The sequence below is a fragment of the Triturus cristatus genome, chromosome 2_1 (genome assembly GCF_964204655.1).
Source record: "Triturus cristatus chromosome 2_1, aTriCri1.1, whole genome shotgun sequence".
Taxonomy (NCBI): domain Eukaryota; kingdom Metazoa; phylum Chordata; class Amphibia; order Caudata; family Salamandridae; genus Triturus; species Triturus cristatus.
This window is the reverse complement of record NC_140581.1, coordinates 865,805,246-865,830,157: the sequence shown is the minus strand read 5'-3', so window position 1 is coordinate 865,830,157 and position 24,912 is coordinate 865,805,246. Positions and strand designations below refer to the sequence as shown.

General features: G+C 43.7%; 1 protein-coding gene across 4 annotated transcripts in view; it reads right to left on the bottom strand.

The window, feature by feature from the left end:
* Nucleotides 1-24,912, bottom strand: part of TJP2 (tight junction protein 2) — a 533,564-nt gene that overhangs the window by 187,073 nt on the left and 321,579 nt on the right. For all 4 annotated transcript variants that reach the window (XM_085632998.1, XM_085632999.1, XM_085632996.1 and 1 more), the window contains 4 exons: nt 15,945-16,047; nt 9,939-10,467; nt 6,533-6,636; nt 4,534-4,687 (listed from right to left, as the gene is read on the bottom strand). In XM_085632998.1, the coding sequence (XP_085489124.1) occupies nt 4,534-4,687; nt 6,533-6,636; nt 9,939-10,467; nt 15,945-16,047 (890 nt within the window). The remainder of the gene's footprint in view (nt 1-4,533; nt 4,688-6,532; nt 6,637-9,938; nt 10,468-15,944; nt 16,048-24,912) is intronic.

Below are 24,912 nucleotides of genomic sequence, written 5' to 3'. Positions count from 1 at the left end.
CAATTCGCCCTCCTCTACTTTCTCTCTGGGACACTGCTCTTCTTCCAACAGCCTCTGTGCCTCTCTCCTTGAACGAATCTGTTGACGCGGCGTCGGTGGCGTCGTACGCGGCGCGGACTTCTCCGGAGCCGGCAAAGGAGGATCCGAAGGAGGCATGAGATCCGCACGAGGCTGAAAGGAAGGGTCACCAAACGGCGCCGGGGATTCCATTAACGGCGTCAAGACTCTCGGTGCCGGAAATTGACGGCACCATTGGCATGAAAGACACGAAGGGTGCCTGGGCATAGTGCTGGGGCACGCCCAAGTTGAAAGCCAGCAGACCCACGGGACCAGAAAGTGCTCCGGATGGGAAAGCCGCTCTTGCAAACACTCCGTACATTGCATTTTAAAAAATGCGACGGATCCAAACCTGGAGTCGGGAACTGTGTATACGGATTAGAGCCAGTATCCAAACAGGGAGTATCCGACATTGTAACAATCGGATCCACTGCCGAATCCACCGGTTTATTCTCAGGCACAGGAGAAGATGGATCAACCTGAATCGGCTCGGCGTCTGAAGCCGGTGAATCCCTCGGCGCCGGCGACTGCGCCGGAGCGCCTCTAGGCGAAGGAGACCTCTCCGGAGTCGCACGAGGTGAAGGCGAGGGTGAAGGAGATACAAAGTCTTTACGGCGACGTCGAGGAGCAGGCGAAGGCAACCTCGAAGCCTTACCCTTCGAACAGCGCCGAGATCCATGTCTTCTTTTTTCTAATGTTTTCTCGACTTCGATATATGCGAAGTCGACGACTTCGACTTATCTCTTACGCGCTCTTCCTTCTTTCTTCGCCTTGGCCAGAAACAACTTGGCTTCCCGTTCTTTGGATTCATTTTCCTGCAACAGGACCAGTCCTCCACGTCGTGATCCGATGACAAGCACCATAAACAATCTTCATGGGGGTCAGTGATGGACATGTGACCCCCACATTCCTTACAGGGCTTAAACCCAGACTTCCTCTAAGACGACATCGCAACAGCAACAGATAAAGCTGAAGGAACAACAAAGTAACTCTACAAAATATGGAGAGCGCTAGAAAACCGTTACGCGTCGACAGCGGGAAAAAAAAGGGAACAGACGTCATCACGCCGATGAGGATCTCTTATGGCTCCGGTGACGTCATTCGGAGTCGCGAGTGGAGCCGACGTCCTCGTCGGCGTGGAGAGCTAGGAAAAAATTCTGCGGAATGCTGGCGCAGGGGATATTCATAAGGTGAGGAATCCACAGGCAGATGTATACAACAGAAATATATTATTTCATCAGGTGTTTGTGTTTAAAATCTCAAACATAATAAAATATTTATCCATCAGTAGTTCTCCTGGTCTTTACAAAGATCAGGCTTGAAAGTCCTGTTACTTTAATTAATAGCCAGTTTGACATAGTAGTTAAAGTCCCTGATAAGACTGTGTGAATAAAACATTTCTTGGAGAATTTTGTATCAATATTAAATGTAAAAACGTATCTATATATTCAATGTGAAAATGCAACTGGGAAGATACAGATTAATGTAATCACTCGCCTACAGGAACGCGTACAATGGCCCCACTTTTCATGTTTCAGTCAGCTCATAACTCGAGCCCACATAAAGTGTTACTTATATAGTGAAAGCTATTTTGGGTGATTCAGCACATGTTGGTGGCGTCCTCCCTTTCCATTGTTGCCTATACCCTATGGTTACATACAGATATTCATGAGGATAGTAATCCAGAATGGTAAAATTGCTAATTCTATCTATTTTTAAGGGGTTGGTTTGGATCAAAACATTTTAAGTTCATGTTCTCTTTACTTTAATTGATAGCTGTGATCTAGAGATCAACAAAGATATGTAAAAATAAAATTAATTTAAAAGCCACAACCTAGAATTGAACACCCAAATAGAAAAATTGGGTACGACTTGTAAAGCAACTCATTTTCAGAGTATTAAATACAATGTACTAGACACTAAGAGGGGCTAAAGGATAATTATTGCTTTCAATCAGGAACAGATAAACACATCAGTTACTTCTACAAAAAGACAAAACAGATTGGGAGCTGAGTGGGAGCCATGCCCGGTGTTATTCGTTCTATACAATTTAGGTATTAGAAACATGTAGTTTTACTGTTGTGTTCTCTGTAAACAAAAAAATGCAGAAAAATGCAGAGGAGAGGGTGGTGCCTAGGTGGCAGGTTCCCACTGAATAAATATGTTTTATATACAAGCTAAGTAAAACTAGAAATAATCTGAGGAAGGAAAAATTTGAAAGGTACCATTTAAACAGGCAACCTTCTGGATTCTGCTGGGCTCAGTCTATTCTTATGAGCTGCTCCAAACCAACTAGAAGACCTAGAGTGTATATGAAGACAGACAGGGCACAGAATGAGAGGATGGCTTTCCCATCTCCAATCTCATGTTAGATGAGGCTGGCTCTATGTAGTAAATGGGCTGGAAGCACTCAAGGTTTTAATGTAGGACTCATTAGTGAATCAAATTAAGATCCACATTTTTGTTTACACTTTCACTGATATGCGCAATGGCCAACTAAAGTTACAGACGTCTGACTAATGGAGAAAGGGTATAAAAGTTCAAAAATTGGTTCTCTGCAGACTGTTTATAGTTCTAACCCCCACTGAATACAGACAGTCTGAGGATTGGACAAGGGAGTGGTGGTTTTGCTCCCCTCTTCAGCTACAAAGCTCTCCCACCTAGATGCAAGACCCCCATTTATCTCGGCCCAGTGTGCCCAGGGACAACATGTCCCTGCAGTGAAGATTCACAGTTCAGAGTCTCATACACATCTTTGGAAGATAGGCTAAAGGGAGGCCTCATGAATAAGGAGAAATAAATATATGAATAGAAGAGGCAGCCACAAACCTGTAAACAGTAGGGGAAAGGGTTATAAAGGAGAGGAGGTCAGACTGGTGGAGAGATTATGATGCTGTAGAAATGTAAGAGAAGACTTACCAAAATAAAGGGAAAGGGATGGAGGGAGAGGTGGGAATAGCCTAGGGTGTTGGGGTAAGCAGGAGGCTGGAGAACAGAACTGGGAATTGTGGAGGAGGTGGGGGCTACGGTTAGCGGTGAACAGCAGGATTACCAAGCAATAACGCCACAATTTCTGCAGGAATCATTAACAACGTTAATTTCCGCAAGAGAAGGCATTTTTAACATCTGGGAGTCCAGACATGTCTAATTCCTGAAGTGTACTCTCATTTATGAAGACGTTTATCATCCAATTTTGAAAGAAGGTTAACTCGTTCCTATTCTTTTACAGATATACATGTCTGCCTGTGCCATTGCTGCTAATACTCTTTCACACCTAGAGGAGATTTTGCAGAACGTTTTGCTATAAATCGAAAAAAGATACAATATAGCTGCCCTGATTGGCATTATTCTAGGTTGTTCAACCTAGCGCCAATTACCGTGGCTGTTTCTTGCACTTCCCCTACACCCCTTGGTACTAGTAAGGGAATGTATTTATATAGCACACAATATGCAGCACATCCGAGGAAGGCTGCACTCTCTAGAAACGTTTAATGGCCCTTTCCGCGCCATAAATGCTTACTTCCCTCCTTACCAATGGCTTCTCTTGATCGTACAAGTAATGGCTGCACCAACCAGCAAAAATGAAAGGAGATTAAACGACCGTAAGGCCCACATCATGAAACAAACCTTTGATGTGCACAGGAGTAAAGGTCTAGCACAAACAGGCATTTCTGATGCCATTTACATTGAGCACAAAAATAAAGATATGGAAAGCAGGAATCAACTCAGCTAAGACATTGATGTGTCATTCAGGCATAGTTTATTTTATAGTGCAAACATTTTTACGCACTCATGCTTGCATTGCAATTTCCCATATAATGGTTTCTCACATTTTGTGACAGAGGCCATGCTGTGAGCAATCAGTGATCAGAGTCAAAAGATTAATTTTATGATTGAGGAAAGTAGACGTGGGTTAGAGTAGACACGGTGGAGAAAGGGGTGAGGAGGGAAGGTGGTTCAGGTAGGGTGGTGAGAAGACCTGTAGTTAATGTCTCTACAAATCTGTAAGTCTAGTTGTCTATTTAGCAATCTTTTTAACTACTCTTTTTAGTGTTGTGGTTCTTGTAATAAGTTACACATTATTAAGTACTTCAAATGTATGTTGGTACTGTGTAAGTATTACTGCCTTATACAAGTGTTCTGAAGTGGTTTTAAGCAGTAGGTCAGCACTACACAAATCAAAATAAACCCAAATGAAGAGAAAAATCAAGTAAAACTCATTTTCCAGAAACACACAGGTGACGACAGATGTGATGTTTGGAGGGGAAATAATCTTCTCTCGCTTTCTGCTATCATGCAGACAAACAAAATGCCTGCATCTAAAGATTTAGAATAGCATCTCAACTAGTAACTAGATTTCCCCACTGACACATCATAGAGAAGACTCCGTGCTGGGAAAGAAGCTATGACTGTTTTTAGAGCCATACAACGCAACGATATCAAGATAATGAGCATATATTCATTGATGCTTCTCACCTTCAATGTCCGAGTCGCTGTCATGCAATGATGGGATATTGATTAGAGTTTGCCTACTGTCTCTCTGCACCACCAATTGAAGTTTCCCACGTGACTTCTCAATTAGTTTGCGGGCATCAGTTAATGACATGTTCTCAGTGACAGTGCCATTGATCTATTGATAAATAAAACAGTAATGAGTTAACCCGGTGGAACATTTATTTTTAGAAAATGGAACAGAAAAGTCATCCTTTTTACGTCAAATTTACCTGTTTTGGTAGATCGAGTGAAAGATGATCATATAAAGGCATTATGTGACTTTACAGATCACTGTTCATGTTTCCACAATTATGACTCACGAAAAAAAAAAATGCTCAAGGAGCATCCCAATAAATATCAAGAAACAGAATAATGGGCCATCTAAGACTATGTTATAACATAGAATAACATACGGTTACTATGGAACAAAATTCAATTTCCAGATGAAGTTTCTTCTGCGGGCCCCCTCGCATACCACACTTCACCTCTCAAAACATCTCTCACTGCTTTCCGTACTTTTACAGTCACTATTCTATTTTGTATACATGGTCTCAAATGGGAAATCCACTTGGGATTCAGCATGTACATAATGATATTCAGCATGTGCATAGTGATGAACGATGAATTAACAAATACAGTATCACAAAAAAATGAATCTTCGTGGCTTTCTAAAAAAAAAGTAAATTGTTTCCCTCAGCCAGGATGAGCTTTGATTTACATTGTGGTTCATTAAGGATACTAATTACTGGGCATCATGTACTTGGCATCTGCTAGGTAAGGAAGGTGGGGTTTACAGGATGGTGGTTTGGGGAGGTGGGGAGTTAAGTAACTATTGTTTTTGTCCTCATTTTTCCTATCAATTTGCCCTATCCGATACACCCTGAACCACACTAGGGGGAATACTCTTTGCATATTGTTGCTACTGCATCACTACCAACAATTAGCAGTTCCCACCAGCTGTGTGATTTAGGCAGGTATATCTATATATATCTTGAACTCCAATACAAACAGTCCTAAAAGTAAATTGCTTGAGGTACCCAATAGTAGAATTTTTGGATCTAGAAGGACTGCCTATTAGACCGCCATAAAGTAGATAGCACAGGTCACTGCATTTTAAGGTCCCCAAAAATACTAATGAACTCTTTTCATGTACACAACTGCATTTTAAGGTCTTCTAGGACAACTGAAGTGTAAAGATTATTTTTTTTTTTAAATGTTATTAATTGGGCCAGGTGCCAGAATGTGGGAGGCCTATGCGTACTTTCTGGAATATGCCAGCAGCCAAAGGCAGGGAGAACAGTAGCGCTTCTGCAGTAGTCAGTAGAAAGTGTGATTCTTGTTGTACACCAACTGTAATTACTGCCTTTCTCAGGGGTGGTTCCTTTAGAGCATGGAACACCTGTGCTGGCCTCTTCATCACTCTGGTCGGGGATCCAGGATGCTCCTATTACCTCAGCAGAGAGATGGTGTGCGTGTCAGGCCTATGGAATGCTTGTAGTCTTAAAAACTCGGATTTGGCGAGGTGGTGGAAGGGAATGTAGGAATCTACTTTAAAACTAACACATTTTCTTCGCTTTTTACAACAGCTGCTTTCATTTGCTCGGCTATAAGCTATGAAAGCAATGAGCACAATCTTGATAAATGAAGGTTAAAAACATGCATATATTTAAACAACTAAATTATAAGTGTCTCCTGACATGGGCTTCACACCATGCATCACTATCTTTACGGAGTCCAAACTAACACATCACTCATGTCAATGTCTGAATCAGCACTATTTTCAATTATTCTCATCAGTTCGATCCATCACTGGAAGAGAGAAGTCCATTTGGAATCTTTTATTGTGTTCAGGCTTGAAACAAAGCTCTACAATGAAGTCATCAAGGCTCTGAGCTGAACGAGGCTTGGCTCCCTAATCCAGAAACTGGGGGGCCCTCCCCTCGTTATGCACAGCATCTGGAGGAGCCTGCGCAGAACTCACCTTCAGGACGATGTCACTCTCGTGCAGGTTGCCATTCTTTGACGCCAGCCCGGTGCCAGTCATTTCTTTGATAAAGATCTGACTACCAAGTCTCAGGCCATACTCTGCCAGAAATAGAAAACACAAATGTTCAGGAAAAGGAAACTCTGCCCAACACATTGAGAATAATGACTGCTGGGGGAATACGGCATCACATTTAAGGGGAGCCCATTGTGGAATAACCTCTCTGAATAGTGCAGTGTACACAGCTCCAGTAACATGCCTCAGTGAGTATGCCTGACCAGTCTAATGAAAAGGAGGGGGTGGGGGGACAGATTTCGACTACAATTACACACATTCAAACAAGCTAGTTCTAGTGGTAGCCTTTGGCTCTTGGTAAAGGTTACATTGTGTCAACGAATATATTTCTTATGATCAAATATTACATTAGGTGATGTTTAGTGACTTACAAAAAACTTTAGAGCCATGGAGGTCTTTTGATTTCAAGGAGAGGGAAACAGAATAAGGCAGCATTAAATGGCAATAAAGCTCTTTACGTGCCGCATTCGGCTTGTATGTCACACCACATATATTTGCTATGCCTGTATTTACAATCTGGGTGGCAAGGAGAAAATTCATCGAGATTACACATTTTTCACCCAAGTGCAAACATTGGGATTCCCCCCAGTGTTCATGCAGAGAAAGTATACGACAAAGCAACACCAAATCTTCTCCCTGATTTTACATTGTGCTTTGCTACACATGTGTGTAGGATTTCATCTGTGATGCAGACGTTTGCTCTGTTTTAGTTATTGTGCCTGTGCAGCAGGTGCATGATCCCCATTGACGACCAAACTATTCTTATACATTAACCTGCTGATTATGAGTTTGCTTCTGGTCCTACCAATCTTGCTATCCGACTCAGTATATTGAGATATCATCCGCTGACAAAAATGGATTTTAGGTGCCATGCGTTGGTATAGGGACAATGTGGAATATAGTGCTCACCATACACAATACATCGTTAATCGCTACAAAAATAAAACAAATATGTACTTCTACTTCATTATGTATAAGCGAAATGTATTGATAGTGGTTAAAAATTGCGTTTCTGGTTGGCAAAGTATGCACTCTGTCCAAGCATGAACCACAATCCTGGTCAGGGTATGTGCAGTACACACTAAAAGGTTTACCTGTGCTCACCCTCTGGTAGCTTGACACAGAGCAGTCTGGCTTTAGGACTCTGGGCACTTTTTCAATGCTGACCAGTGCTAAATTGCAGGTTATCTCTCCCCTAAAACATGGTATGATTGGTATCGCCATGATTGGCATATTTGATTTACTAATAAGTCCTTAGTACAGTGCGCTACAGGTGTCCAGAGCCTGTAAATAAAATGCTACTTTTTCACAGTTCACCATTACTAATGGAAGTAGAAATGAGGTTATTGCCTGTTTCCTGGGCACGACTGTCCCGTTCCCTTTGCTTTCTTTCCCTTACCTGATCCGTCTCTTCCCCCCACAGGGGAAGTAGGCCAAAACATATGCGCAGTGTTATTGGTTTATTTGACCCCCAGTGCCCCCCCTCCCCACCAGTGTTGAAGACGTTAACCCACCCCCCCTCCCCAGCGTGAACAAATGTGTGTGTCTCAGTGAGCAGAGTGTTGTCTGAGATTTGTCGTCATCAGAGCAAATTCAGCAGGCCTGGGTACGTGACAATCACAAAGTGAACTTCTGAAAGAGGTTGTGGCTCATTGAAAGTAGAGCGGGAGTGTGCCTGGGAAATATTGAGATAGTAGAGCTGAATGACTGAGTATTTAGGGTAGATCTTAGTGAGTCTTGGTATTATCAGGTGCCCAACTTTAAGGGATTCTGAGGTTTTTAGAGCAACGTTCTTAGTTTTGCTCAGTAGTAAAATGATTTGCTAACATTTAGGCAAAAAAAAACAAGCACTTCATATACTCACTGTAGAGTGTTTGACCATTTTCCGAACTAAAATAAGCAGAACAAACAGGCAGAATTTCCAAAATATTCCAACATTCAGAACACTCAATTTAGACTATTATATTTTGTGAGAACTCACCTGGACTTACTGAAGCTAAAGAGTGAGTTCTCCTCAATAGAAATGTGCATACCTACCTCTTTTGTAGCACAATGTTCGAATAAAAGATGAAGGTGCAAGTGAGATCAAGGTACAGCTTTTTATTTTATCGGTTGTTGCAAATCGAGGAAGACATGTATTGCAATTTGGGCCTCGTTACAAGTTATCTGGAGGCAAAGAGGAGATACTGGGGCGAAAACGGAGAGGCAGAACTGGAATATGATTCTGGCCAGTATTCACACACCTAAATCTAGGGAAGGCTAGGTATCTCCCCTTGAATGAAGAATAACATGCTGACATGAGAATAATGGGTCCAAATGTGCATGTTGACACCCCCCCCCCCCGCCTCGCCCACCCCAAAGGCCCCCCCCCCCCACCAATATGTCTTTCTTTTCTGATGGACTAGGTACCTCGTCAGTAAGGTGCCTTTCTAGAAACGATATAGGAGCCGATTGCCCAGTACAGCGTATTGTTGGCACTCCGGCTGTCTCTCTTGGCACTTCCCAGAGGAGGGAGTATTGAAAAGGGGGGGGGGGTGCGGTGCCAAGGTGGCCTGAGGTAGGAGGCAAATGGGTGATTCTGGAAGGAAGGAGGCATAGCAAGTGTCTGGGTAAGGTGGCAAGCAGGAGTATTTAAGGAGGAGTGTGAGTAGCAGAAGTGCACAGCAAGGTAAGGGCAAGTGGGCAAGCAAAAGTGTGTTGAGGGTAGGGGGACACCAGTTGTGCTTCAGTCAGGGGGAGAAAAACTAATGGACTGTGCATCTCTGGTGGCAAGAGAAGCAGAAAACAGGTAGTCACAGGGGCTCTTGGGCAAGGTAGAGGCATAGTTCCCACCAACAGGAGAAGCTTTTGCTCTGCCAACAGCTGCCCCCACCCCCCGCAGAGGTATTGCTCTTTTTTTCTCTCCCATTGCTAGAATGGCTAACGGGAGGACTCTCTTCTTTATGTTCTGTTTGTACAGGTAGAAGGCACACGACTTGTACACAGACCACGGTACTTAGTTTTGCGACAGTGAAAGCAGAGGAGTTCCTTTTCAGGAATGTTGGAATTACACTTCACTTTAACCAACGCAATTAAGGTGAAACCTAAAGACCCTACAGGACACTTTAAACAGTAGTATGATCACAGAAATGAGCAACTACAGTAATGTATAACAAGAAATCAATAATCACTACTTTATTTGCTTGTATTGCTAGCTTCGGTAACCACATTATCAACTGCTACAAGAATACTATTTTACAAGACTTCCAACCCAAAGGAATACAGAGCATAAATAAACATTAAATATTTATGCACTAAGTAATTCAGAGATACAGGCCCTTTCACCTACCCTCAGATGGCTTGGTTTTTGCTAAAAGAATGCTGATTGGTTTCCGGTCATCGTCCTGTTGGCCACGAGGCACTGGATGTCGATGAGGCTCTGGTGATGGGCTGCGTGACTGAAGTCTGTCTCTGCTGTGACTCCGTTGTACTCCCTTTTCAGATCTAGAATCCACAGGTTTTCGTCCATAACCTCGTTCAGGGCTGTAGTCATAGTTACGATCATAAGTCTCGTCTCTGTCAATACTCCGTCCACGATCCCTTCTATACTCCGGGTCCAACCCCCTTTCACTGCTGTGGTCGCGACTTCGATCCCTATCTCTGTCAAAGGGGCGACCTCTGTCCTGGTCCCGTCTGTAACTTCTATCTGGGCTTTGTTCATGGCTGTGGCTTCCATTGCCGCTATGCCAGCTTGTCTCACTGTAGCCACTTCTGCGGTCGAACTGGCCATCATTCGCAAAGTCATAACCTCTGTCGTCATAATCAAGAGACGGGGATTTTAAAGCAGCAACTTGAACTTTCCGCGGCCTTTTCACTACCTGTTGATAAAAAAAAAAAAAACTTAATATACAATTGCATGTAATGTTACCAAGAACTTTGCAAAACACTTTGCAAATGAAAAATCATTCATTTATCACCAAGATGTTGAAAGAACTGGAAGACTGATTTTTATTTATTCTTAGAAATCTGAGTGGAATTAAAATGTGAAAGTTACGTTAGGCCTGGGTGTAATTGAAATTAGTGCTGCTTGGCTGGTGACATGGTTCACTGAGTTGGCACACATATCTGCCTATTGGCTGGAACAGCCTTGGGAATGAAGTGTCACTAGTGACACTTTGGCCAACACGAAGCAGACAAGCAAACTGATGGACAACTTGAAACCTGGCAAACCTTTGCCCTGGTTAGGGAAGGTGGCCCTGCCGCCTGCCTGGGACCATGGTCTGCAGGGAACGTATCGTCCATGCGAAATCAACGGCTTCACTAGCATGTCACGGGGGATTACAGGAGCTGTTCAGCCCTCAGTAGCTCCAGGCTCCTCCTCAGTCCAATGTCACCCTGCCCTGGGTAAGGAAGGTGTCCCTGCCCGGTGCCTGGAGCCCTGGCCTGGGACTCATAGGTGAAAAACATGGCTTCTACTGCCTCTCAAAAGTGGTTAAAGGAGCTGTACAGCATGCAGGAGGCCCAGACTCTCCCTCAGTCTGATGACACCCTGCCCTAGGTAGGGACGGTTACCCTGCCCGGTGCCTGGAGCTCTGCATGTGGGGACTGGGCTTCCCAGGCAAAAGCCATGGCATCGCTTTCCTATCATTGGGGGTTACTGGACCTGTTCAGCCTGCAGTAGCCCACACTGCTCTTTTGTCCAACCCCATCTTGCCCTGAGACCTGACCAGTGGTTGGGCCTTAACAGGGTCCCAATTCCACTCCACACCAGAGAGACTCAAGAGACTTTCCCAGTCTGTAAGGACTGTCACCCCAGTTCATTGACTAAGGGTGCCTCAGGTCGGTACCTTCCTGGTGCTCGAGTCTGGCGGGCTAAGAAGGGTTAAGCCCTTAGGCCAACCCCCTCTATCCTTGGGCCTTCCTGGGAAGCTTTTTTTCCTCGACTAGACCCCCAAGGAGAGACAAAAGTCAGAGTTAGATGTGCCAGCTGGCCCACTGGTCATCCAGCCATCAACCTGTCATATGGTTGGTCAGCCCGGCGACCAAATGGCTGGGCCAACCTGGCAACCACAATGTCCATGTGGCAGCCAACGACAAGGCTAGCGCTCAGGAAAATCCTTCCTAGAGTAACCTCATCGGCTTCTTGTCTCTCGTCGACTATAGTGGTGCCCGCTCTGGCCATCTGGTCACCCTGCTGACCTGCAAGTGTGCATGCCCCGATACTTGCAGCACAGGGAGAGAGGGAGATGTTCCCCATGCCACGCACAGCACAGTGGACGGTGCCTGCACCTCATCCCGCCCACCATCCTAGCGGAAGATGAACCCCAAGGGGGTATGGGCGCCCATGGACAGACAAAAGCGTGGCTTAGTGGCTAACTTTTAATAGATCGCAGCGAGGTAGCTACTCTGCTAGTAAAGAAGCCCTGACCCAGAATCAGGTTGGAAACAAAGGATTAAGCATCATCTACCACACGAACATGCGCTGCACTAAGGGTGGTAAAGACAGCCCTTTCCATCCACGCTCTGGTGTTCAAGTGAGCAGCTCTATACACTGGTCCAGAAGCCTGCTCTCGCAGGCCAACCGAGGCTCCCCAGCACTACAGTAGCGTTATGGTTTAGTGGGGACTCTGACTTAAAGATATTCAGTCATAATCCCACAGATGGTAACTTTGCCCATTGGCTCAACAGCCAAGCACATACACCACATGCCTGAACCTGTGTTTCCTCTCATAGTGAGCAGGATAAATATTGCAACAACAAAGCATCAGTAGGGTAAAACTAGCCTGTCTCTAAACTGAGCTCATGTTCCCAATTAGATGGTGAACAGTCCAACACCTGGTAAATTCTGCTTCACAATGATACGAGGAGGTGACAATGAAGGATCAAAAAAGCAAGAGCTGGAGCATTTTCAAGATATCTTTCCTAGCCCGCAGAATCTTGACTCGGACAACGTCGAGGAATGCCTGGCCAGTTTTCATTCTACAATTAAAGACATTATTGACCGTCTAGTCCCACTGAAACAATATTCCAGCATAGCTAGATGTCCCCAGACAGCATGGTTTTTCCCAAACCTCCGGACAGAAAAGAGCCATTCGCACGGTTCTCAGGATAAAGAAAGATATAAACTTGCTCTGGCCGAATATCATAAAAACAATAAGAATTGGACACAGAACCCACATAGCGATGCAACTTGAACAGGCGGGGAACAACCCCAAAATTCTTTATCAGATCTTTAAAACTTTCACCAATCCCAGGGCATGCGATAATGAAGAAACATCCTCTCAATTCCTGTGCGACAAACTACCAATACACTGTACCAAGAAAATGTAATTGATTTACAAAAAAACCCACTTCAGCCGGAAGTCCTCGGACTGACCTCACAGCAAACCACCTTCTGGGCATAGACGATGCACAGATATTATAGACAAATTCAGGACACTTAAGCCCGGGGATGTAGAGGTGCTACTAAAAACCATAAAATCAGGCTCTCCGCTGGACATTATTCCAGCCAAGACCACCACACTGCTCGCCAAACTACTTGCTGCCCCGATCTGATCTATCTTGAACTGTTCGATAGAAAAAGGTTTCCTCCCTTTCGAAAGGAAAGCAGCACAAATTATACCCATCCGAAAAAAAACTTTAAAGCCCCTATGGAGGATTTATCCAACTATTGTCCCATTTCATTACTACCTCTCCTGGGAAAGGTTCTAGAAAAACACATGTCGGATTTTGTCGAAGCTTCGAACTGTCTCGATCCATCTCAGTCGGGCTTCCGACCCACGCATAGTACAGAGACTGCTCTCATTGAGGTCACTGACAACATTAGAGTGTCCATGGACAACGGACAAGTGGTATTTGTGGTGTTGCTTGACTTATCAGCAGCTTTCAACACAAATTCCCACCAGATTCTGCTCAGGAGACTTGGGGAAAATGGCCTTCAAGGGAGTGCTCTGCAATGGATGACGAGTTTTCTGTCTGACAGGGCTCAAAACATAAATCTTGACCCTTTCCGTTCAAAAACTACTAAGCTGACTAAGGGAGTACTGCAGGGCTCTTGCTTGAGTCCCACCTTATTTAACATATATGCTGCTCCCTTAGCCGGACTATTAAGGAAATTAGGATTTGTTCCTATGTCTTACCCTGATGATACTCAGCTACTACTCTCCTTTGAAAAGCACAATCCCATGCTCAGTCTATTTTCTCAGAGGGGATGATGACCATCACAGTCTGGATGCAAGACAACTTCCTCAAGCTTAATGCGGGGAAAAGTGAGATCATGTTGTTTGGGGAGGCATCATCAAGGTGGTCCTCTGGGTGGTGGCCAGAGGAATTGGGCATTACACCGACGCCCAAAACAGTGGTAAAAAATCTGGGTGTCTGTTGGGACCAGAAACTGACTATGAAGGAGCATGCCACATCTTTTACAAGGTCATGTTTACATGTGCTCTGTTTCCTTCGGAAGGTATTTCCCTTTTTGCCTCTAACCACACGGAAAACCCTTATCCAGGCATTAGTGTTAAGCCGTCTGGACTACTGCAATGCCCTGCTGATCACAGCAAATGAAGCATCTTTAAACAGGCTGCACGTAGTTCAGAATACTGCAGCTCGCCTACTATCCAATGCCCCTCCTTGTACAGCCTCCCACACCCTTCTGCGACAGCTTTACTGGCTGCCAGTGCGGACGCGGATTAGGTTTAAGATCTGTTGCATGGTGCACATCTCTCTGAACGGCAAAGGCCCCAGTTACCTTGCAAAGAAACTTACCAAATACATGCCGCCAAGGTCCCTCCGTTCAGGGTCCAAATCTTTCCTAGTGGCTTCCCGCAAAAAAAAAGTACACCTAGGAGGCAAAGCCTTTTCCCACCTCGCGCCATCTTGCTGGAATGGTCTCCCGGTACAACTGCAACAATGCTCTGATCAGCTACAGTTCAGAAGGCTTCTTAAAACCGTACTATTTTAACCAGTTTCTTGTATGTAGCTGGCTGTAGCAATCCGATAGCGCAGAGATACCCCTTGGGGTTGATTCAAGCGCTTTACAAATACTAAATAACAAACGTCTCTATGAACGATTTGCTGTCACAACCTTATTATCTCCGTCGTTTAAAGATCTTTACAATTGATTGGGAAGGCGGGAAGAACAGAGGACAGGAACTCTTTTGATATTTATAAAAAAAATAAGGTGAGCTAATAGCGATATTTAGACAAGTTTAACAAACAGATTTAACTGCAATACTTAAGATCGGTAATTCTCCCTTACAGAATTTGGATCGTAAAAAAGGGAAAACGGAATAAGAATTCTAATGGACAGTGAAAAGTAAATAATTTAGGTGAGAGTACTTTGATTTTAATGGGGAGAAGTAAATAATCAGGATCTGTGTGGAAATTATTGGGACAGAAGCCGGGTCATTATGGATACATACATTTCAAATAGGACCAACAAGAGTATGAACGGTTGCATATGTCAGTATTTTTACTAATGATATGGACAAAAACTTCTAAGAATTGAAGACAGTGGACCGGGTTTCCTGATTGAGGTGGATGGGTGATACCCCTGTTATCGACAGAGATAAACCTTTGATAATTGAAGCCAATGTTAGTCATGATATATCATAGACCAGTATACAGGTACCAGTCTGATCAACAAAATATTGAATTAAAACTGGTGAAAGCTATGTATAGGTAAATTTAAGTCGGAAACTGTACAAGATTGTGGTTCGAAAAAAATATTATATAGGCAGGATGCCATTTGTTAGATACAAGACTAGGCCACAGGCAGGTCATAATGAGTTATCTAAACAGTTTCAGAATGTTGTTGAATATAATTTGTCAGTATATTTTTGGGAGTTTTCTAAAACAATGGGACATAAGTTTGCAGTTGATTACAGACTGTTCTATAGGCAGGTGGAAATGAATATGTGCCATGAACATTTTAGTACTTAGTTTCATTTGATATGTTTATTCTTTATTTGGAAGGGATTTTCATTTTGGGTTTTCTTTTAACAGCCCTGATGATGTCCCATGGGAGATGAAACGCGTAGGCTGGCTGTATTGAATTTTCTGATTGATCTGTGTTTAGAAGATTTTGGACTTCAATAATTAATTGTGAAGAATTCATAATTATATGCTCCTTCTGATTAGATTTAAAATATATATATATATATATATATATATATATATATATATACACATATATACACATATACATACATATACATACATATATACCTAAACTCCACTTGGACTACAGCCGGTCAATGAATTATGCAGATCAACAGTCCAAGGTTATAAAGTTTTTTTTTTAAATGATGGAAACGTCATGCACAGAAAAGCATAAATATAACACAGAGGTACTCACAATAGTGGCTACTTTCCCACATTTTCTTAACTGCTGTACTGCAAAGGAATGGGGAACATTTTCTAGAAGAGTTCCATTCACCATAACTACTCGATCAAGATCTCTGGAAAATAAAAGATTTGACTAGTAAAATAAAATATGCTTATGTCTGATAAGTAGAATAAATTATGAATCTAAAAAACAGGTGTATATAATTTCAAGATGAAATAATAAACAATGCTAGAATATCTTCAGTAATTGGCATCAACGATCAACTGAGATCTCTAGGATCCTGGCAGGAAAGCCCTCTTTTTCTACTCTTCTACAATTTAGCAGAGAGCACTGAATGGTGTTTTCTTGTCAAGATGTCATTCTTGTTTTTTGGATCAAATATTTGTATTGTTCTGGTTGTACATGCAACTCACTTACAACCTCCAGCCAGCAACTGATTGATAAGTAAGTCAGACACAATGTATTGTAAGAGACATAATCAACCTTAAACAGTATTAACTCCCCTTCCCCAAACACCATAGCCAAATATGGCCCTATATGAATAATCCAGCTGTGAAACGCTATTCACCCCTTTCAGTGTTACTTACTACATTTACCGTTTCCATGTTGATATAATTATCATTTCAGTAATATACCTAATAGTGTGATCTGTAGTACTATAAGATATTTAGGTTAGGTAAGCTTGCTTAAGTCTGTTGAAAGATATGTTGGGAATACTGCCCGTTCCATATCAAACCTATACTGAACTCTTTCTCTTTTAGTTCCAGGGAACATCTTAGTTTCTCTATTCCCAGCAACTACCAAAGTAAGTTCGAGGTGCTATTCTCCCTTATCCAGCACTTGAGTTTGTCCTCAGTGAGCAGTAATTGTTTGTTTGGTTCCATCTGGTTAGTAGTGTGGATATCTTTGTGCATTAGGGAGCCATACAAGTGTGTAAGCTGGGAATCAACAGACACTAGTTTGAAACAGTAAGATGACAGTATCCAGCACTTTTTACCAGCAGTTCTGCAGTGCAGGGCAATCCCACATTATATGCATGGGCGTCACTATTCCCCTTCAGTCCCTCTAGCACTTGTCAGTACAATTTGAGTCCCCATTGTGTAGTTTAGCTGGAGTGTACACCAATTTTGTCAAGGGCCTTCTGTCCCTCTCACTACCAGTGGGTTGTGTTAGATGTAGTCGCTCGTGTCAGATTCTAGGACAACCATTCACAGCTCTGAATAGGGTTTCTCTCCATCAGGAATCTATAACTTGTCTGTAAGATATGGGCACCCACCTCATGGCCTTGCCATTCTCAAGATTCTCTTGTAGCAAAAGCCAACAACAGATGTATGATGAAACAACGAATGCCATTACAACACAGGTATTACAACGCAAATGCCATTACTACACATTGCCATTACAATTCAATTTTTTACCATACATATGTCGCTACCATGCAAATGTAAGTATTTTACAGGTAAGTATAAACCCTTTCTATGTATATAAAAAGGGTTTATACTTACCTGCTCATACTAACATTTCTGTAGTAAAGGCATATACTTGCTAAAAATTTAGACGGTAAGTACAAAAAAATGTTATATATATATATATATATATATATATATATATATATATATATATATATTCAGTTAAAAAAACCATAGGTTTCACACATGTTATAGTTAGCTGGACATTTCACTCGTAAAAAACCAATGAAATTCCCCCGTTATAGTTAGTGCAGGCAACTATAACTCACGCGACCGCAATCCTCTGCTGATGACGTCAGATATTACATCACTGTATTTAGACACTTATTTACCCATGTCTTCTTCCATTAATCTTTAGCTATACATATATTACAAATATTTATTTTTCATAAAGACACATATGTCATCAGTGATGTAATATCTGATGTCATCAGCAGAGGATTGCGGTCGCGTGAGTTATAGTTGCCTGCACTAACTATAACGGGGGAATTTCATTGTTTTTTTACGAGTGAAATGTCCAGCTAACTATAACATGTGTGAAACCAATGGTTTTTTAAGTGAATTTGCAAGGTTTTTTAAATGCTAATTCGTAACTATAACGTGTGTGAAACCTATGGTTTTTTCAGTGAATTTGTACGGTTTTTTAAATGCTAAGTTATGTAATTATAAAAAAAAATTCAGGTTTTTCACCGTGCGCGCACCGTGAAATTCGCCGTCGCTACTACATGGACCACAATTCCTTGGGGCAACTTGCTGGTAGGACGAGCAGAGTGCGGCCAATCTGATTTTTTATACACACATTTATATATACATATGCATGCATATACACATACATACACATACGTATAGGTATACATATATATATAGATTTGCCACAATGGGATCCAATCGATCCTGCGCGCTCAAGTGCGGGTGCTCTGCATAGGGGTCGGATCCAGACCCAGATCATCAATTTGGCTGCCAATGATGCGGCACACAGGGATTCAGTTTAGTTTAGTTGTGATTTATTCAGCAAACACTCAACCAACGCGTTTCAGCCTCCTGGCTTTGTTCACGGTCAGTGAGCCCTCTTCTCTTTCTACATTTATACCATATATCCATTATGAGGCATTATGGGATCTGTAGTTTAACATTGAAAGTTACACAGTTAGCATACATTTTCTGAGGGACAATTAGGCAATAAAGTTATTCAAATCATAACTATTATTTTACATTGCCGTTCATATGGTTCGCGCTAAGCAGCAAATCCCTTCAAATCACGTGTAGTACCATGAGTTATTCCTTCAGTGAGTGTTACTATGTATTGGTAAAGTACCATACAGTTCGCGCTAAGCAGTCGATCACATTAAGACATGTTTAGTACCATAAATCACTATTTTGGTAAATGTGGTTGTGTCTTGGTATAGTACCAATTTATGACGGTTTTTAAAAAAAAAAATTTTTATATCACTTAGTGTAATTTGGTATAGTACCCAAGACTAGTATCTACAGCGGTTTTAACATGTCTTTCTTAGTCGTATTATTGTTCGATTCCAATTAATTCTCAGTCCAAATGTACATAAAGTTCCTCGTCATTGTTCATCCCTTTGGGGGTCTTCGTTCTCAGTCGAATGATGCATTTTGATTCAGTTTGGCGTAGTTTCTTTGTACGGTTTCCTCCTCGTTCATCTTGTGATATCATGTGAATTCCAAAGAAACTCATCGCTCTCCAATTACTTCCTTGACATGATGCCATATGTTTGGCAGTAGCGTAAGTTATATCTTTATTTTTTACTGCTCTCACATGCTCAAGGATGCGCTTCTTCAACATACAGATTGTGCTACCAATGTACCGCATTCCACAATTACATTCAATTACATATACCACATATGTTGATGTGCATGTAATTCTTTGGTCTATTTTGAAGATTTTTCCATCAGGTTCTGTAAATGAGTTCATGTTTTTTCCGATCTTGCATGCCTTGCATGTATTGCACTTCTTGAAGCCTCTTTGTTGATGTTCTAGCCAATTTGTTTGGTCACTTGCTTTAAAATGGCTCGGTACTAGTGCATCTTTCAGAGATTTGGTCTTTCTGTACGATACCATTGGTCCATTTCCTAATGTTTTTCCTATATCAGGATCACCAGAGATCAGATGCCAGTATTTCTTGATTTTATTTATTATTTGGCCACTCTCCTTACTGTAGGTTGTAACGAATCTCGGTATTTGGTCCTTTTCCTGATTTTTAGGTCGAGGACTACCGGTCTGCCGAAGGCAGAACCGGAAGTCGGAGATTTAATGTTTTCTAGAGTGGCTATTTAGCCCGCCTCTCTTTTAGCTTCTCCTCCATTGGCTGGCTTCCTAAACGGAGGCCAGCCGTTGGAGGAGAGAGCCGTCCCTCCAAATAGGCTCCGTCTTTTTCAGATTCGGGGGCGTGTTCCTTGCTGTTCTTTCCACTTTTTAGCCACGCCCTTTTGAACAGCAAGAACACGCCCCCGAATCCGAAAAAGTTTCGAAGCTTCCATCCGCCATTTTTGAGCAATCACGCGAAGCTCCGAGTGCGTTGCGGCGGCGCCGGGCTCGGGAATCCTGTGCACAGCTCCCAGGTGCAGCCTGCTCCATGCCCGGCTGCCCTGTGCACATCACAGACCGACAGCCTCCTCCCGAGGATCCCGGTGGCTGCGCTCCACCCTCAGCCCGGCCGCTATCTTCCAGTGCCGTCCGCGCCGCGGCACACTAAGCACCTTAGTAAACATCAATTGGCTGCTAATGGCTTAGGGGGAAGACAAGGAAGGAGTGGACATTACTGAAAGGAACCAGGGGACGTGGGGTAGCAGCCTCCGTCAGTGCGATATGAACATTGGTCTGCATGAACAGAAACCACAGCAGCGAATGCTACGTAAAACCGTAGACTGGAAGCAATCGATATAGGAAGCGGAATGGAGTGTAAAAGTCGCTTGAAATGCTATGTTTACCGCTTGGGATGCGCGGGGGAAGGGCAGAGGTAGTTGTCTGTCATACTATGTATTTAGTGCTGGTTTCCGTGTCTTCTTTAAGTTTATAACACCGGCATTACCAAATGACGTAAAACAATAATTTTAGAGCTATTAAAAGCTTTTTGGGGAGTAATCTGCAGTTCGTTTAATCCGCAGGCGCGTTCACAGGAAAATCGCAACTAAATGAAAGCGGTCCCAGGAGACTGAAACCCGGAGTTTGCTTTGCCAGAATTGAAATCCGCGACACCCAGTCTCTAGAGTGAATAAACGCGTCGCTGAGTTTCCTCACTCGCTAGATGCAAGGATGTGAGGGCGGGAGTTATCGCCCCTTCACTTAATAAATGGAAATGTGACACTTCCTTGCTCGGTGTGTGTGTGTGTGTGTTCTGTTCTGTTTCTAAGAGCTGCTGACTTTGGCATATAATTGACACGAGAAACGGGGATGAGGTGCCCAAGAGCACACAGTTTGGTCAGTATGATGGGGAAGTAGAGATTTGGGTCCAGGTCTCGTGTTTGTGTGGTTTGCCCTAGCCTGTGCCCTTCTCAGCGGTGTTCACCTGTCGAGTCTGCGATCTGATAAAGTGAGCTCTTATGAGCGCCAGGGACACCCCGCCATTACACACACTAGACACGGAAGGTCACAAGCGATCCGTACTTGCCATGTGTGTTTGAGTACCCGCATAACACACTTGCAAGCCCCAGAAACTTAGCAAAGGCCCACGCAGGATGTGCAACCAAAGTCAGTCGTGTGCTCTCGTTTCACAAATCACTGTTAACAGATCACTTTGACCAGCTGCTTTTAGTGAAGTAACGGAATACTACAAGTCCCAGAATGCACTGATTAATGACATGAAAGCCGATGTCTCAAGGCATGGTGTCAAGTTGGCAACTCTTCCAAACCTCAGAAAACAGCATACATGGCTCCCAAGAGCTGCTGCTGGCAGCGTTGAGAGGGGGGGGGCTTCCTTGCAGTCACACCTTCATGACAATGGGGAGGGGGTGGAAATGGGAAGGGGTGTTTAACAATGACCTGTCACAGGCAGGAGCCGCGGGATTAGCTTGAAGTCCCGTGAAGAGGCCTGGCTGCTGAGGCCCCGGGAGGCAGGATGACAGATGGGGGAGGTGTGTGCCCACAGGCCGAGGCATGCCCCCCCCCCCTTCCAGGGAAAGGTAATGCAAAAGGCTCTCTTCACCCCCAAGGATGGGTCGTATAGCCAAGCGCCGCAGCTTTCTACTTGGCACCCCATTTATTTCACCACAACTTGAGCAAAGCGAGATAAAGTAGAAAATATATATATATATATATATTGTTTGCATGTATCCGGAGAAGCCTCCCCAGCCGAACGGGCTGATGGGCTCAGCGGACACTGGGACTGTGTGTGACCCCATTGTCACAGCAGGGCCGCTCGGGCTTTCATCCTCCTGAGGCTGATCAAATGAATACGTTTGAGGTGTAATAAACATCTGTTATACTGTGCCAAGAAACCCTCAGGCGCACGTTAGAAAAACACTCTATGTGAGACCCCACGTCAACCCCGGAAGAATGCACTCACGGGGAGGGGGTGCGCAGGCCCGTGTCCAGCGCCTCCAGTCCTTGCTTTCAAGCACCCTTCTCGCCGCATGCTGTGCCAAGCTAAAAACTAGAATTAAAGGCCTCTGTGCGAGGCTGCAGATAAGGTTTTGAAAGGGGAGGATTTAATTCCTTACTTTTGGAAACTGACAGTAAAATGTTTTCTTAAGGATTAAATACCTCAAACCTCATTCCAAAGGGGAGCTTTTTTAAATGAGTAACGTTGACAAATGTGTGTTTAATTGATCAACCATGACTCTCCATTTCATGTAATCCATACTTCTTAGCTGGCACTTCAAGTAAATGAAAGAATTCATTTTTCACGTATAAAAAAAATAACCTTGTGATCCGACACGCAATAGTAGCGTGTTTTTATGTTTTTGCAGCTGCCCGCGGCTTACGCCTCCACCTTCTCTGCTTTGGTCACTACGGCAGTGCTGGTGGTGAATTGAGAAGAACTCTCTCTATCTCCTTCACTCACATTTCTTTTCTTTTTGTGTTCATTTGTTAGACCTGGGCATTATTGGATGTACCCACAGTAGTGCTTTAAATTGGCGCACCTATTGAAATGCTGTCCATTTTAAACACAGACCATTACTGTTTCAAAAACACAGGGCCTGACGCCAGGGTTCTCAGTCACAAAACTGTCAGTGGGCATGAAGGTACCCATTATATATTGTAATTGTAAATATCCAGTTTTGGACAAACGGCAACCAAGCATTTAGTCTAATTCTAAGCGCTCACAATCGTTAAAGGCCCAAGATCACACAACCTGATCTCCCGTATACATGTCCACTCACACACTGCATCTCTTGCCGGTTTGTGCTGCTGCCTTTTGGTTGGATGTGTTACCTGTTACCTGTTACCTGTTATTGTGTTACGTTCAGATATATTTTTTGTACATAGTTTTATATAGCGCAAACTTGACCCGAATCGGGTTTCAGAGCGCTTTACATAGCACCAGTTGCATTACATGAGGACACATTCATTTTTGTCTCTGGGAGATTAAGTGATTTGCCCAGAATCACAGGATGTTCTGCGTCATTGCCAAGACTCGAACCCAGATTCGAGGTCGGACGCCCTAGCCAACGCTTTATAGGGCGCTACAAGCAGCACTAGTGCCATTTCTAAGCACTGTAAATGAAAGATGTCACTATTCTGTATTGCAATACATTTAAAGTTGAAAGGATGAGTCTGCCTTCCCAGATTCGAACTCTTGATCTTCAGAACACCGCATTTGTCAGCAGGGAGCGCTCAGCTCACCGAGCCTTCCTGCAGGCTTTTTTGCAAAAATGTTGTGTATTGTGGTGATGTTATGATGGTCCAGATTTGTCACGAGATATCGTGCTATTTGTGTATTTGAGTTAAAAAAAAAATCTTTGACAGTTGGTGTGGCACTGGCACGCGGTGAAACCATTGAGAGCATATGAGTCCTTCAGTTTGTGAGCGTTCCATATATAGGAGGCGCGTGGCTTCTAGACTCCTACACAGCCGTACTGCAGACCGTGAGCATTGTATCGCAGTGTGTGATCTGCAATATTTGCCACACACACATGCAGTGGATCACACATGCGGTGGAAGCTCTTTTGATCCTATTGGAATATAGGATGCACAACCCAGGGTGTCAAGAGCAGGCCCGATCCACTGTATAGTTTCTGGATAATGTAATATGCAGGAGTTCAATATAGATTGTATATTATACGTTAGTGCTAGGTTTCCAGAGCCTGTGTTGACGGTGTTATATAGTCATTCTAGAAAAAAATTCGGGAATGTGCGTTTCATCTTCACGTGAAACACCGTTCTGGGTGCCAGTGGGCTGGGGCTGTACTCCAGGGGTGCCCTTTTACAGGTGACCATCAAGGGACGCTGACGAGCCCACCCTTTGGACTCAATTGGCTGTTGCGGAAATCCATTATAACGGTGGAATGCTCACATAAACAAATAGATGGATGCCACGCCGTGCCAACTGTGCCCACCCCAGCAGTGTGGATGACTCCACGTCCGTGGCATTCAGTTTGTGAAGTGTGTTTGTATAGCGGGCCGATCTTGCAGGCACCCAGCATTGGCACCGGATTCGCCAGGATAGGATTTCACGTACCAGTTTATCCTTTGGGGAAAAAAAGCTTTTAAACTATCACCCTGCAGACACAACATCGGCAGTCAGCACAGCTTCCCTCTGGTGTTTAATCATTCATTCATTCAAATGAGGGGAAGATGCCCAGGATACAATACGCCCCTAACCTGCGCATGCCCTGCTAAATCTGGAAGGCAGGAGTAAATCAAGTGCGCGCCCGTCTCACCCCCTCAGAGAGGAGTAAGTGCACGTCTGCCTAACCCCCACCCCCTTGAAGAGGAGTGCATGCCCGTCTCATCCCCCCTCAGAGAGAAGTAAGGGTAAGTGTACGCCCGTTTTACCCCCTCAGATAGGAGTAAGTACACTCCTGGTACATTTGATCCCCTCAGCAAAGAGTAACTGCACGTCTGCCTCACCCCCTCGAAGAGGAGTAAGTGCATGTTAGTCTCATTCCCCCAGACAGGAGTAAGTGCAGCCTGCTGCTGCGCTCCCGTCTCACCAGAACACTCAGATAAGCATGTCGGTGCTTGGGTGCGGCGTGGGATATGCTGGGCGAATGGGAGTGAGGTGGAGCTACAATAACAAAGGACGTCACAACGCAATCTGACAGGGAAAGGTTAGTGGGAGGGGGTGAGAACTGATTATTTGGAAGGGTGGCAAATTATACTGTTAGCACGCTGCTTTTTGTTTCCCACAGCTATTCTCTTTGTATTGGTTTTATTTTTCAATGCACTGAAAAAGAGGCAGCACAACTGATGGGAGAGGTTTGTGTATTTCCAAAACCCCGTGTTATCTATCGTTCTGTTTTACATATGACCACAGTTGCCTTATTTCACTAGAACACTTTTATTAAATAGCGATATGACCGCACTGTACAGTATGAAAAGG